Consider the following 16,580-nt stretch of genomic DNA (forward strand, 5'->3'; position numbering starts at 1 on the left):
TGTGGTAAAGAGCACTGGCTATTCTTCCAGAGGACCTGGATTCAATTCCCAGCATGCACATGGCAGCTCACAACTGTCTGTAATTCAAGCAAAACACGACAGTGCACATAAACAAACAAACCATGCAAATAAATAAATAAATAAATAAATAAATAAAAATAGTTGCTGGGGTCATAGTGTCTCTTCACAGTGATAGAAAAATCTAAGATGGTTGTAAACGTAAAGCTATTTTCAAAGCAAGTTACCACACCACCTTCCAAAGTCAGAACTAAGGCCAGTGGTCAAAAGTATCGGTGGATCAGGCCTTGTGCTGGTGGAAAGGGGCGTGCCAGAGCCTTCTCCTGTAAGACATGACAGCTGCTGGGAGTTCTGAGTGAATGAAACAAGTGTTTCTGCTTCGCTTCTCTGTGTGGCCTCTTGCACTGACTCTGAGGGTAGGCCTGCCTCTCTCACCCACTCACGTAGAAGCAGTCCCCCACATTCCCACAAACTTCCCTCCAGTTCTTCAGTTCACACTGCTGAAGACAAGAGTATAGTGAACCTGACTGACACCTTAGCCAGGCTCAGTCAAGTCTAGAATTATGCCTGCTCACCAGGACTTACGAGAAATGAAAAATCAGTCATTAGCAATGGAGGCCACTCTCCATCTTTGGATTAAGTTAAGAATCCAAAGGCTTCTGGCTATTCTGGGAGATTTCAGGAGGACCTGCAGTCTTCAGATCACGTGGTAACTTTGGAAATGTTCTTGTAAGTTCCTGGATTTCTTTTCAAGCTGCTGGTTCTGGCTTTCCCCACATTCTTTCCGGCTGGCAGGTTGCTCTTCTTTTTTTCCTGGCTGTCTTAGGTAGCCCTGTGATCTCTCCATCCCCTGGAACATCCGGGAGAAATGATCAGGTAAGGCTGCCTTAACCTGGAGTAGCCACTGCTCTCTGTCATTCTGGTTCTGGGACATTCAGGGCCCTTCCTGTCGGTACATAGTTTCTTCGTGTGCCCTTGACACCCTGGCTTTCTTGAAAGGTATGCTGTGTTGTTTCTAAGAGCTGAGGTGCTCAGACATAAGCTCTCAAATCTCTCTCTGCAGCATCAGCATCCAGGGTTGAAAGCTCCACACCCCAGCATCATGGACACCCTCACTCATTCATGCTGACATGTGCCCTGACAGACAGTTCTGCCCCACTTCATCATGAGGCTGTGCCGCAGTACAGCCTGACTCAAACAGTTGAGAATACACACCACTGATGCACATGCTTGGCCTTTGAGTGGGCATTCATGGTTTGCATAGTCAAGGTTTATTTAAGTAGGGTCAGACAGCATCTGTTAGAAGCCTTTCGTGCCTTTTAAGATGGCTTTTCTCGGGTCATGGCCACCAAGGTACCAGGAACCGGTGACAAAAACAGATAAAAACCCCACTCAGAGCTCTCAAATGTGAGTCATCCCCATTAACCATTGTCATCCCAGAAAGGGAAGGTACAGTAAAGGTGATGTGTAAGTAGAAGGGGTGATCCTGGTGGCGACAGATGAGGGAAGGGGCAGTTGCCATGGTCACCTGCTGTAGAAGAGTATTGTGGTCCAGTTGCCTGTGCCTCCTCAAGGCACCCCCTTAAGCACAGTGTGTAATGGGGGGGGGAGTGCTCATTGTATCATATGTTAGAGTTGGCATTTACCAATCAGTTATGGCGATGGTGTGCAAAGCCCCTTTGCCTCCCTATACCCAGGAGGAGGTCCCTAATAACAAGGACTTTTCATAGAAAGCAAGTGATGTCTTCTAAGAACTGACCATGCATCCCCTCAAGAGCTGGCAGCAACCCCATGCTACCTTCACACAGCATTTGCAATCTAGATGGGCTTTTGATTCTTTCTTTCTCTCCTTTTTGGTTTTTTGAGACTGGGTTGTTTTTTTTAAAAAAAAAATAAGCTGGGCAGTGGTGGCACACGCCTTTAATCCCAGCACTTAGGAAGCAGAGGAAGGTGGATTTCTGAGTTTGAGGCCAGCCTGGTCTACAGAGTGAGTTCCAGGATAGCCAAAGCTAGTCAGAGAAACCCTGTCTCAAAAAAAAAGAAAGAAAGAAAGAAAGAAAGAAAGAAAGAAAGAAAGGAAAGAAAGAAAGAAAGAAAGAAAGAAAGAAAGAAAGAAAGAAAAGAAGAGAAAAAATAAGTGTTCTATATCCTCAGTTTAAGGAAGTGCAGATCAAAACTACTCTGAGATTCTCGCTTGTCCAAATCAGAATGGCTAGTATCAAGAACACAAGTGATAATAAATTCTATCAAGGAAGGGGGCAGGCAGGTCTGATATATGCTAATGACAATGTAAACCAAGAGAGCCACTGTTGAAATCAATATGGATGTTTGCAACATAACTCCAAATAGAACTACAATATGACCCGACTGTTCCACCCCTGGCTGTGTGCCTGATGGATTCTGAGGCAGCATACCACAGAGCTATTTTACACATCTGTGTTCATTGCCACATAATTCAAAATAGCCAAAACATGGACCCTTGCTAGATGTCTATCAAAAGATGAGTGAATGGATAAAGAATATGCGGTACATGTACACAATGAAATTTTATTCATCTCTAGAGAAGAATGAGATAATGTCATTCATAGGAAACAGATGGAAATGGAGATCACTGTGTTGAACAAAACTATCAAGACTCAAGACTTAGTCAAATACTAAATATTTCATATGTGGAATCTATTGAGTTGTGGTGTCTTTCTCTGTCTCTGCCTCTCTCTCTCTCTCTCTCTCTCTCTCTCTGTGTGTGTGTGTGTGTGTGTGTGTGTGTGTGTGTGTGTGTGTGTGTAGCATGAAAGCAGAGAGACTAGGAGAGCAGGAGGAGGCCTAGTAAAGTAAGGAGGATCAGGAGAGGTAGTGGACCTTCTGTCTTGGAAAGAAAAGGGGAAAGAAGGAAAGAGAGCTGAGAGGGCTATAAGGGAAGAATAAGAGCCAGTTATATGAATGTGTCCTCACCAAACCCATTTCTTTGCATTCTAACCAAAACTATCTTAGTTTCAAAAGAGAAGAAAGAAAATATAAAAATAAGCTAGACATAGTGGTATACTTTTAAGCCTAGCACTTGGGGTACAGAGTCAGATGGATTTTTTGTGAGTTAGAGGCTAGCCTGGTCTATTTATCAAGTTTTAGGATAGCCAGGGCTATGTAAAGAGACCATGTCTCAAAGAGAAGAGAAGAGAAGAGAAGAGAAGAGAAGAGAAGAGAAGAGAAGAGAAGAGAAGAGAAGAGAAGAGAAAGAAGAAGAAGAAAAAAAGAAAAGAATATAAAAAGATTGGCTCATTGAGTAGAGGCACTTGTCACCTCCTGGCCATCTGAGTTGAGCCCACAGGCTGGAAGGAACTGACTTGAGCCAGTTTTCGTTTTACATGTATGCCATGGTCCACACATACACACAAACTAATAAATGTCAAAAAAAAACCACCCAAAGATGTTGATATTATGAAATAATAATCTTTCTTTAAATGCACATACAATTAAGATGTTTAATATAAAAAATCTAAGTAAACTTTTTATGTGTTGTACCTCAGTTCTAATAAGAAAGACATGAAGGCTCTACAGGAAGAGGCTGGAGAGATGGCTCAGTGGGTAAGAGCACTTGCTGCTCTGACAGAGAGCAAGCAATTCCATTGCCCACATGCTGGCTCATGACCACCTATAATTCAGGAGAAGGGTCTAAATGGAGACAAGATGTCTTAGGGCTGGTAGAATGCGAATGTAATGACTAACACCAGCCCATCAGACTGTGGTGGCTTAAGCACACATAGTTCAGCCTCTGGAAAGTTACTAAAAGAGAATTAAGAGAAGCATAGGTTATAATCTAACCAACAAATAGTGTAACATTGTATTGGCATTGCTAACCAGTGCAACAAATAACCCCAGAATAAACAGTGTGGAGTTCAGCCATCAAAGCCATCAGACATTCAATAAGTATGGTTTTTAGTACAAGGAACTTCAGTATTATAGCAATAGTTTTAAGTATCCTTTAAAAAGACATTTCTTAGATGGTATAATACCATCTGCCTTTAATCCCAGCACTCAGGAGGCAGAGGCAGGTGGATCTCTGAGTTCGAGGCCAGCCTAGTTTACAGAGTGAGTTCCAGGACAGCCAGGGCCACTCAGAGAAAGCCAGTTTGTATTTAGGTGATTTGCCTGCATGTGTGCCTGTGTGTCACATGTATGCAATGCCTGTATGTGTGCATGTGCATCACATGTATGCAATGCCTGTGAAGCCCAAAAGAGGGCTGGGTTACAGATGGTAGTGATCTGCCATGTGGGGGCTGGGAACCAAACCTGGGGCTTCTACGACAGCAGCAACTGTTCCTAACCACCCCACCCTGGGCCGTCTTCATAGCTCCCTAAGATGTTTTGACGAGGGTCTTAAAGTAAAAAGGTTAATAATACATCTGATAAAAAGATGTATAATGTCTCTACATAGGAAAATATAAAAATATTATTTAGAAAAAAAAACTAAGTGCATTTATGAATTACAAGAATTACCACTATGCTCATGTCAGCTCTCTTCAAATCTACAGATATGCAAGCCAGTCAAAAATACCCAGAGCTCTTTGTGAAATTGATTTTAATATTTGTATGGAAATGCTAGCACTATCTCAGAGACAAACCTGTACATGCATGGGACTGACCTGTGACGAGCGTGGCAGGAAGAAGATGAGAGCTTTGATAGAATTAGCTGCTTACAAATGAGGGATTACATTTTCCACCAGTCCTACACCACACACAAAACCTCAGAGGTTTGCAATCTATGTAACCTACGCACTCTATATAACTGTGAAAAGCAAAACAATACTTCTAAAAGATAATGTAAGAGAGATTCTTATGACCATGACACCATGAATAATTTCTTAACTATAAACACAAACAATGATAACTCAAAAAAAATATGGAAACACCGAATTACACTAAAATTAAGAACTTGTGGGCAGGGGAGATAGATGGCTGTGCTCTGACCATGAGGACCAGAGTTCAATTCCTGGAACCCCTATGGCAGAAGGAGAGAACTGACCCCTGAAAGTTCTTCTCTGAGTGCCGCACATACCCTGAGGCATGTATGCATACATACTAAATAAATAAACAAGTGTAATAAAATTTAAATTAAGAACTTCTGTTAATAAAAGTGCCATTAAACTTTAAAAAGACAAACCACACCAAGATACTCACGGTGCACAAGTGACAGAATATTTATATTCACAATACATAAAGAACCCTTACTGGTTACTAAGGGCAAAGCATACAATCCATAGGAAACACACACACACACACACACACAATACCTAGGTGACCAGTGATGTTATATGACAGGTGTATATAACCACAAGACAATGCAGGTTATAACCATATTGAGATGCTTATAAGAATAAACTAAAAGTGTTAAATTATAAAACAGACTTATAACACATGACAGAGAAAACTCTTATATGACAACGGATGGGAGGTTAAACAGTGTATGTAGACAGCAGGTGGACATACTGACATTGAACATGCATGTGCGCTATGCCTCAGTTAAGACATTCCTGACATACGCTCGATAGGAAGGAGAGGCGTACACACCAGGAGTACGGAGTATTTACAGTAGTGTCACTCACAGCTGCCCTAAGCTGGTAATCCAGATGTGGAAAGTGTCAAATATATAGTGAACTGTGTACAGTAATGTAAAAGAGCATACTTTGATTTAAGCATATTTGAAAGGCACTGACTTTCTGCACTTTTAACAGCATCCAAATAATCTCGCCTTTGGTCGGTGGTGACCTTTTCTAGTTGACCTCCCTGAAATGGAGCCTTTGCCATTTGGCATAGCAAGCTGGTTGGTGCTCTTGTATGTTCCCTGGCACAGACCTGTTGTTGAATGTCAAATGACCCCCATGGGCTATGTGAACACGTGGTCCCCAACTACTGACACTGTTGGGAAAGCTGGGGAACTTTTAGGAGGTAAAGCCTTGTTGAAGGCAGTGGGTTGCTGGTGTGGGCCTTGGGGTATGTAGCCTGGCCCCCCTTTCTTTCATTCTCTGCTTCCTGAGTGTGGATGTGGTGTGACCAGCCAGCCCCTACTCCTGCCACCAGGCCTTCTCTGCCTCAAGCCCTATCTTCCCCTGCTATGATGAACTATGTCCTTCTGGACACACAAGCCCAAATAAACCCTCTCCTTCCCTAACTTGCTTTTGTCTGGGAATTCTGTCACAGTAACAGAAACGTAGCAAAGACAACTTAGAGCTGTTTTTACAGTAAGCAGGCTTGGTTTCCTTAAGTGAGAGGTTCAATGACACATTGTGGCCATCGGGGACACCCATCGCTATTGGGGTGGCCATTACTTCTGGGACTCTTTAGAGGAAAAGACACTAGGGACCACACCCAGGGCCGTGCTCATGCTAGGTAAGTTTCTACCACTGATCTATAGTCTCTGCCCTCTGGTCCTTTTCCCTGGCTAGATAAAATATTCCATGAGTTCAACCTGATATTTCTAATTAAAATTCAGAGCCTCGTGAGTTTTGCTTTTTCTATTACACCTTTATCTTTCTTGCACACTGAGAATCCTTCCCAAAGGCTTCTCAGAGACCTAGGTGATGATAGGATTATGATAGCCCATTAAATTACTCTTCTGCTCTATCCCACATCATGAGAACAGCCTCTGAATAACAATACTAATACAATCAACCCGTTCTGAAAACTGAAATTTGCTTTTTTTAAATGTCTTCTTTTCTTCTCTCATTTTTTAAATTGTTTTTTTTTTTTGAGAATGTCATAGAAACCATTTTGTTCATATTCACCCTCCACGACTCCTCCCTGCTGCATCCCCCCTTCCCTCCCTAACTGATTCTGAGTCCTCTGCTGATTTTTTTTCAAACCCCATTAAGTACAGTTTGTGTTGCCCATGAATTCTTGCATGTGTGGTCTTCAGTGGATGTGTGGTCCACCCACCGGACTCTTCCTCTCCAGCAGCTGTCAGTGGCCAGTATCCTCTCATCTAGGGGTGGGGCGTTCATTCTCATGTTCCACCATGTTGTTTAAGGCTGTGTGACAGCTACACATAGTTGGTCTGTATTTTATATTAATTCTAAAAATATATATATATACTTAAGATTCATTAGACTATGGCTTAGCATCCAGTTGTTGTATGAGTGTATTCTGTGTACAGAAAAAGCTATTGAAAAATATTTTCTGAGTTCTTATAAGCTAATGCCTGTCTGTTCCACGTGTAGGCACTGTCTTCAGAGTGTACTGTTCCTTATCCCTGTCACGGGTGCTTAGCATTTGTATGTGGAGTCTCCACTCCTGAAATACCTGTCCTTTTCTCCCAGATCTTAATTCATATCCTCTCTCTCTCTCTCTCTCTCTCTCTCTCTCTCTCTCTCCCTCTCTTTCTCTCATCCTTATATTTCTTCTGATTTAGTTGTTTCTGTAGTAATATTTCCCCTTATATCTCTAGTTCATTTTTGAGTTCTGCCACTCCATTTGTAGGCAATCTGATTATAATTTTATTTGTTTTTTTTAATGCCTTGTGTCTTTTACTTACGTCTTTGTGTTTACTTTGAAACAGCAGGTTACAGATTTTAATCTGTTCTATATGAAAGCTTTGTCTGGAGGTCTGGGGCTCACCTTTATTTTTCCTCTCAGGATACCCGCATATGAAATTTAACTGGGTACTTTCTGTCGCCACTACCTGAGCTCCTCCTCAGTTTACACCATTCTGTGGGTTTGCCCAATTACATTTGTCTTTCATTCTCCTTAGCTGCTCTTGGTGCATGTGGTGGTTGGCATGAGATGTCCCCTGTATCCGCTGGCATCTGAATGCTTGAGCCTCAATTGGATCCCTCTGTGGGTCTCTCTCTCTCTCTCTCTCTCTCTCTCTCTCTCTCTCTCTCCCTCCCTCCCCCTCTCCCCCTCCCCCTCCCCCTCTCTCCCTCTCCCTCTCTCCCTTTCCCTCCCTCCCTTCCTCCCTCCCTCCCTCCCTTCCTCCCTCCCTCTCTCCTTCCCCCCACCCCGTTCTCCTCATGGAGCCCCTGGAACCACAAGCCCGAATGAACCCTTCCATTGGCAATGGTGTTCTATTACAGCAACAGAAGAATAAGTAACTGTGGGAGCTGGCCTCAGCAAATAGCCCCAGTGAGGCAGCTTCAAATGTTTAGTTCCTTCAGTTCCTCCAGCTATGGCCGAGGTCCATCCTCACCCACTGGTAGGGTTGAGGATGCCCATCTTGGTTTCAGCCGTGGGCTTGAGGGGGTATTTTGGCTACTGGTTTTCTTGTAGAGATTTTGATTTTGCTATTTAGCTCCTAGTTTTTTATTCTTTGACAGTTTCATATATGCATGAATATGAATTTTAACAGTTTCCACCATCCCCCATGTCTCCCCTCTCATCCCTTTCCCCTTCCCACTGAAGCCTTCCATTTTCCTAACAAGCCCATCCCTTCCTTCCACGTGTACTCCGTGTGTGTGGCCCACTGAGTGTAGAGTTGCCTGTATGCATGCAGGGAGGAAGTTATGGTTGCTATGTGTTTTTATGTGCAGGCCGTGGGAGATCCAAAAGTTATTTTGAGCCTTGGAGTGGGGAGCAGTTAGCCCAGAGATTGAGCACTGCCTAGCATGTGCACCCAAGATTCTACCCCCAGCACCTCAAAATGAAAACAAAAATGCAGCCCTGTCGATACACCATTAGGAGGAGTTATCTTCCCCAGCTATGACATAGTTTAGATCAAGCATCAAGTTATCATCATAATAAAAAGAATATAAGAGGAATTGCAGCAGTAAATGTTTGAGCATGGTGTGATTCAGGGCAAAAGCATAATGAATTCATATGGCATTGAATAATAACCAAAAAGGATCCAGCAAGATGGTCAGTGGGTAAAGGCATTTGCTACACAAGCCTAGTGACCTACGTTCAGTCTCTGGAACCCTTGGCAATATGGAAGGACAGACATTTGGCCGGGACTCAGATCAGTGCATTGCTCAGCTCTCGACAGCGAAACTTCTTGCAGTATCTGGGAACACAGAGACCCACAACTGACAGCATGCAGAGAGCGAGAGACTTTGGAGCACTGGGTCCTGAGTGGGATGTCTTCATCAGCTCTTCTCCTCAAGGCTCAGGGATCTGTGCGGAAGAAAGGCTGGACAATTGTGAACCAGGGGTGGTTGATGACCAAAAGAAACAGCTTCTTCCAGACACAACAGGACTGGTGCACATACAAACCCACAGACGCTGTGATAGCGCACACAAGACCCACACAGGTTCAAACAGACAGACAGTGCAGAGATAGGCCCGCCTCTAACCAAGCCGCTGTTTGAAACTGACAGCTGTTGGGAAGGGGGATTGAGAATACATTTTCTCCAATAGAGTATTGCTGGGTCTATCAAGCACACTCCAGGGCAGGCCCCATGCCCACGAGTAATTGGCCAACATAACATGAATGCCATGTTTTGTATGTGTTTCCTTTTGAGCTTTTGTATTTTTCTGTCTTATTGTTTTTATTTCATTTTTTGAGATATTTTGAGAACGAAAAGATAAAAACCATAAAGTCAGGTGGGTAAGGAGGTGGGAGGAACTTGGAGTTGAAGGAAGGAAAAGAATATGATCAAAATATATCATATTTTTAAAAAACCCTTTTAAATGAAAAATATGGAAAAAGCAACAATGCACGAAGCCTTACAACCTGCACACATGCACTGAAACACACCCTGCCCCCTCCATTGACATATACATATATAACAGTATTAATTTTAAAAGAAAGAGTACATAAATAATTCTTTAAAAAAATATTCCCAGAGTTGGCTAGTGTGTTGGTATTCTATTTCAACTCGAACCCATTAGATGCGTCTGTGGCGTTACTTACAGCTTTTCCTCTGTGAGGCTTGAATAGCACGTCTTCCTTTCTCATCTTATCACAGGCTCCTTCCAGATCTCAACACACATCTTCTTCTTCTCCCCTGGCCTCTCTAAGAGACCAGAGCGCATGGCCAGAGAAAGAGGAAGGAGGAAATGATCTTGATAGACAGAGTGTCCATCGAGAGCCTGTGGCCAGTGAGCTCATGAGAGCTCCCGTGAATCGGGCGCTAAAATTAATTTTAAATTCAAACACTTAACCTCAATTTTTTTTCAATATAGGAGCAGTTGACAGTTAATTGCACCCCAGATAATTTTAGAAAGGGAAGCATCATCCACACCGCTATACAGTAAAGATAATTATTGAGTTCAGCCTTGTGCTGTGTGCAAGGCATGCAGTAGTGATGTAGTGACCCACGAGATATCTGGTGTCTGAGATGCTGAGTGTGCCAGTTATGACAGTACTAGGACAGAGCAGAGCCACTCCTGCAGGCACATGCTTGTAATAAACACAATGAGACGCACATCAGTGCCAGTCTCAAAACATTTAATCTTAAAAAAAAAGTTTCCCCAAAGACGTTAAAACACTCGACACCAGGCCACTTCCCAAGGCTTACTGTAACTTTAACTGGCTGGTATCCTGGCATGCTTGACGTTAAAACTCTCGACACCAGGCCAGTTCCCAAGGTTTACTGTAACTGACTGTGGCCGGTACCCTGGCATGCCCATTTGCCACCATTCCTTCTTCAGCTTTCCATGAAAATAACCTACAGTGGAGTCTGGTCATGAAACGGAAAATCAAAGCACCTAGGCTTATTTACGATGAAGTTACTGCACACGGTGATTAGGGTACTTCAAACGCACTCGCCGTTAAAGTACATGCTAGAATATGCCTCTTCTTAAATAACAGTCTTTTATGCAAAACAAATGCGCACTTGCTAAATCTTCTTTAGTAAGTAAGAATTTTATGTCTGGAGCTTAAAAGTGGGGTGACCCAGTGTCTGTATAGTTGTTAAACGGGTCGGCAGTCCACTGGAAGGTCTGAGTAGAAACACCCGTGGCACTTGTAAAATGGTGTGTACACTTTTTTCCTCCACCCCCTCCCTTTTAGCCCTATGTTTTTCCATGTCCCTTTTTGCCAAAATCATGAACCCTTTTATTTGGAAAAAAAATGTCTTTTATATTCCTATATTGCCACCCAGTGTTTTTTAAGGATTTATAATGATAATGATGATGAAATGCAGAAGAAAAAAACCTCTCATTTTCACTGTTTCCAGGTCATACTTAATTATGGTTAAATATATTTGTTCAATCATTTACTTCATGTGAGAAGATGAAAGTCAACTCTACCCTGTGCCCTTCAGAAGTCTATAATCTCGTAAGAATGATTTAAAATAAAACCCAAGGCCTGGCATGATAGCATATGTCTGTTTTCATAGTACTTAGGAGGCAAAGGCAGCAGAGGTCACTGCAAACCTGGTCCACAGAGTGAGCTCCAGGCCAGCCAGGACCAGATAGCGAGACCTTGTCTCACACCAGCATAAAACATGCGACCGTGAAATACTATTGAAAACTATCATATTCTGGGCTTGGGTGGGGCTCAGTTGCAGAGAGAATGCCTAGCATGCAGAGAGAGCCTGGCTTTGATCCTTAGCACTGCAGGACCAGGGCATGATGGCTATAATCCCAGCACTGAGAGAAGGCAGGAGGATCAGAAGTTCAAGGTCATCTTTGACTATGTAGTGAGTTGTTTGAGATCAGGCTGATCCGTGATATCAATCCTGTCTCTGAATAAATAAATAAGAAGTAAAATTACAAAGTAAAGATCTTGACATTATTATTTGTCAAGTAAAAAATTCCGAATTAAATTTTAGTGTCTGCAAAGTATTTGGCTTATTTGTAAAATTTGTTTTTAATCTTCCTACTAAATAATTGCTAATTGTTTTCTATGTTTGTCTGCCCTGCCCCCTTTTCCGCATCATGTACTTGGAAACCTCAGGTAAGGAGAAAATGATTATAGCTATTTTGATCACCTGACATCTTTTTCACATTGATTTTCTGATCATGTGTCTTGCCTAGGAAAGAGAGTCTCTCCACAGACAGCATGAGGCAGCCCGGCAGGCACTCATGGGGAAGACGCCCCGGGATCACACGCTCCTGTTTCAAAGGTAGTGATTTACTACACTGGTTGATGCCTGCCTGGGAGATCTTGAATTGATGTTCCGGGGTCTGCATAGACCAAATAATCAACAATATAAGCAGAGATCTCTGCACCCAAATGGATGCTTGTGGTCCAGTAGCAAACTCTGTCTAGAAGTTGTAGCTCTTCATTTATATATTGTTTCAAGAGGCACCGCAGGCCTACAGCTACTAGAAATTGGTGGGTTTGCTGACTGAAATGAAAACGACCTTTCTAGTAGGTGTTTGAGTATCAGTATCGGCCTGGACCACGGCTGTTCTTGGCCTGAAGGTTAATCACAGCCTGTTGAGTTCCCTGTACTTGTCTGTCACCACTGCCCAAACAATGGGAATTATTTGTGGAGTCATTTGGTCAGTGTTTCCCTTCCACACCAGGCTATAAGTCCCAGAAGCATGAGGACCAGGGCATCCCTATCAATCCATGAACTTTTGGTCCTGGGTATAAAATGTTTTACTTAGTGCCCACCACATAGTGAGAGCATCATAGGTATTACTGGCTGTAACAGCTCTTATTAATTACTGTTTTATTAATTACCATGTATGAAAAGGCACAACTGAGCCTTTTTAAGTTTAACTCAAAATAACCAGATCATGAGATGGTTATATATTTCTTGTTATTTTCTCATTAATGTCATGGGTTTCAGTGTTCTGAATCATCCTTTCTATGTGACCTTTTAGAATATTTGAGTAATGACCGTGTCCTGGCCTTTTGGCTGAAATCAAGTATGGAATGTTTGAGTAATGGAGAAAGTCCCAGGTTTTAGAAAGTTGCTAAGATCAATAACCAAATCTCAAGTACAGCATTCAAAAATTCTTTTTAGTAATGTTATGAATGCAAATACCTAGGTAGCTGAATCTTAAAAGCCATTTGAAGGTTTTTTGTTTTTTGGTTTTTTGGTTTTTTTGCATCAGTGTTGCCTCTCCTGTCTGTGATATGTGTTGGGAATCTTTAGTCAGTATAAATGATATTAAATTTTTGTCTATTTGCTCTCACATCCAAGAAAGTGTAATTACTTTTTTCCACATGACATTATCTTTAGGTGGTCTGATTCAAAATGTGAGGTTGTATGGTATATGCAAAGTTCTGCGGGGGGGGGGGGCAGGTGGTAGCTAGAAGATGGTGTTCACCACTACATCTGAAGCTAAGTCCTGTATGAGCGCTGAGCAACAGATATCCTGCCTCTTCAAACCCATGATCAGAGGGTTGAAAGTATGAGGTCCAAATGGACTGCCAGGGGCAGATGGATGCTGTGGACCTCTGTGCACTTCTGTGGAGTTGGTTGCTGTGCACACAGCATCACTAGCAAGGCTGCAGTGAGTGCCCAGGTCACTGTGATCTGAGGCAGCAGGCATAGAAATCCTACACATCTGAATAGAGGAGAAGTAGTGTTCCATAGCTAGTATTTAATTCAGAGGATAATATTAGAGTTTTTAGAACTGTTTTACTTATGGACCATTTCAAAGAATTAGATTGGAAACAAGAAAGGGAAATACCCCTTTTAGTTTTTCTAGCAATTAGCATAATGCTATATAGTTAGATCTAAATGGATGAGGGTTATAGTGGAGTACATACATGATTCTCAGTATCAGTGACTAGGTGGAGGAGGACTGTTTCCAGTACATGTGTGTGTCTTCTTAATGTTAGGTTGCAATAATGCCGCCATGCAAGGCAAGTCCTGAAGTGAGTAATTTCTCTCAGCTTGTGTAGTTCTGTAGAAACGGTGCTCAGTATTAAGATTTTGCCTGTATGTATATGTGATCGCACTATAGGATCCTTTCTGTTTTCAGGGGTCCAGTACCGATACCTACTGTCAGTGGCCAACAGTATTTTGCAACAATAGATGAACTACAGAAAACGTTTGAGCTCTCTGACGATCACTTTAAAATCCCCTCTGGACCATACCCTGAAACAAGGTTAGTTGGATTGAACAGTTATTTTCTACAGGTTTGTTAAAATCATGGTTTCCACTTGTAAGCTTTGGAGAAATTCTGAAACTGTGCAGGAGGCCCGCCTGTCACTAAGATCTGTGAGGAGCAGGCTTTGTAGAGAGCATGTGACACCTTCTCTGTATTCTGGGGGAGGGACAGACACACTAAAGCAGAGCAGGGGGCAGTATTCCATCTAGCAGCAGATAAAACAAGAACTCGACAGTACTGCAGGCATCCTTCCTGGTAGAGCAGAGGGTGATAGGCCTCCAGTCTCCCTGTGCTGTGACTCAGCTGTGACCTTGACTCCTGGCCTTTGTCCCCCTTCAGGTGGTTTTTGTTGTTGTTGTTTAAAGATTTATTTATTTATTTTATGTGAATATACTGTCGATCTCTTCAGACACACCAGAAAAGGGCATCAGATCCCATTTCAGATGGGTGTGAGCCACCTTGTGGTTGCTGGGAATTGAACTCAGAACCTCTGGACAAGCAGTCAGTGGTCTTAACCACTGAGCCATCTCCCCAGCTCCCCCGACCCCCACTCCTGGTCCAGTATTTAACGAAGTTCTCTTGGTTTCCACTGATTCTGAAGGCATCCAGTAGCTTTTCAACATCATCTTCCTTAATATCGACGTGAGCCAGATTGGTACCTGTAATTTGCAACTAACGTCTCTGATTATTGACTGATGGCTGGCATTTAAAAGGCCATTTCAAGGTCTCAATGTTCTAATATGTCAAAAGGCAGTACAAAAGCTGCATACAACCGGTTGCTTAAAATTTTATTTAGAGTGAGCTGGGAAGGTGGCTTAGAAGGTAAAGTGCTTGCCACACAAGCCTGGGGACCGGAATTAGGATCCCCAGCACCCAAAATTGGGCACAGCAGTACACACCTTTAATCCTACAACTGAGAAGACACAGGCAAGAGGATCCCTGGGGCTTGCTGGCCAAGCCATCTTGATAAGTAAGTCTGGTGAGAGACCTTGTCTCAAAAAATAAGAATTGAATAAATCAATAAGTAGATAAGTAAATAAATAAATGAATTTAAATTTGAAGAAGACATGCAGTGTTCGTCTCAACCTCTGACCTCCACATGCACATACACATACATGCATGTACACTATATCACACACGTGCACACACAAAAACATAATCACAGGGTTTTTTTTTTTAAATATAAATGTCACTTAGGGCTGGCAAGTTGGCTGGGAGGCAAGCCACTTGCTGTGCTAGGCTGATGACCTGAGTTTGATCCCAGAACTCACAGAAAGGTGGAACGTGAAGCACGACTCCTTCAAGTTGTCTGCTGGCTTCCACGCATGCTCCAGGGCTCATGAGTGCCTGCTCACGTGCTCTCCCTCACATACAACGAAAAAAAATGAATTTGAATATTCCTAATATGTTGTTGAAGACATTGAAAAATATAAAGGAAAAGGCAAAAATGTTTTGATTACTTCTGAACATTTACTGTTAATAAAGAATTCACACAGAGTATCTTGAAAAATACTAAAGCCCTTAATGAATACATGAGCAAAAGTTATACATTGTTTACAAGGGTAGGGGGGAGAGGCTTAGGACTATTGGATACATAAGAGAAACAGTGTTCGACCTAGCTTGTAATTGGAAACCAGTTTTAGGTATTGGTGAATTAGCAAAGCCTCATATTAATTATTTTAAAGGAGAGAGAGAGGGGGGAGGGAGAGGGGTGGACTATGAGAGGGCCTAGATTTTATTGGGGGGGAAATGCACAACGTTTGGAAATCAGCTTGAACCTCCTGGTTTGCCTTTGTGTCACTGTGGTAACACACTGACAAAAAGCCACTTGGGAAGGAAAGGGCTTGTTGCAGCCTACAGATCCAGATAACAGTCAATGGCTGAAGGAAGTCAGGGCAGGAACCTGGACCCAGGAGCTGATGCAGAGGCCATGGCTTGCTCCCCATGGCTTTCTCAGGCTGCCCAGGACCACCTGCCCAGGGATGGCGCTGCCCTCAGGGCCTTCCCACATAAATCATTAATCAAGAAAATGCTCCCATAGACGTGCTCCAGGCCAATCTGATGGAGACGATTCCGCCGCTGAGGCTCCTTCTCCCAGGGGAACTCCAGCTTGTAACAAAATAACCAGCACAGATACTTATATCAGAATCCGAAAAGCTGTACTTACTATGGGGCCACTTACCTCACTGTGAAATGGAGATAATTTACAGAATTGATAATGTTTATTGAAGCTGCTCTGACAACATCAGATATTATATAAAGAAAAAAATTTATTTTTAAACCCCATACCTATATGAACATGCATACACACACATGTGCTTGCACATACATGCACACACACATACACACACGCTTATTTCTAAGCTCCTGTACACAGGATCTGTGCTTCCTCACCTTGTTTTATGTATCTGCACTTATGTCATGTTTGTACAACAGATAAGAAGTTTTTGCTGTTATGTACAGTCCTTAGCACACATTAAGCTGGGTCACGTGCTGCAGATACTGTTTAGAGCCAGGTAGGTGGAGGTTTGTTAGCAAGCTACTGACTTTACTCTATAAAGGTAACCTGTAAAGTCATTGGGGGTAAAGTTTATGGCCAGTAGGAGTTTTGAACCTCA

The 16,580-nt window shown here is 42.6% G+C and overlaps 1 protein-coding gene across 1 annotated transcript in view; it reads left to right on the forward strand.

Annotated features, from left to right (window-relative positions):
• Lrguk (leucine rich repeats and guanylate kinase domain containing) overlaps window positions 1–16,580 on the forward strand; it is a 104,340-nt gene that overhangs the window by 85,572 nt on the left and 2,188 nt on the right. The window contains exons 17-18 of the mRNA XM_021165014.1: window positions 11,926–12,014; window positions 13,834–13,959. Coding sequence (XP_021020673.1) covers window positions 11,926–12,014; window positions 13,834–13,959 — 215 coding nt within the window. The remainder of the gene's footprint in view (window positions 1–11,925; window positions 12,015–13,833; window positions 13,960–16,580) is intronic.

The sequence above is a fragment of the Mus caroli genome, chromosome 6 (genome assembly GCF_900094665.2).
Source record: "Mus caroli chromosome 6, CAROLI_EIJ_v1.1, whole genome shotgun sequence".
Taxonomy (NCBI): domain Eukaryota; kingdom Metazoa; phylum Chordata; class Mammalia; order Rodentia; family Muridae; genus Mus; species Mus caroli.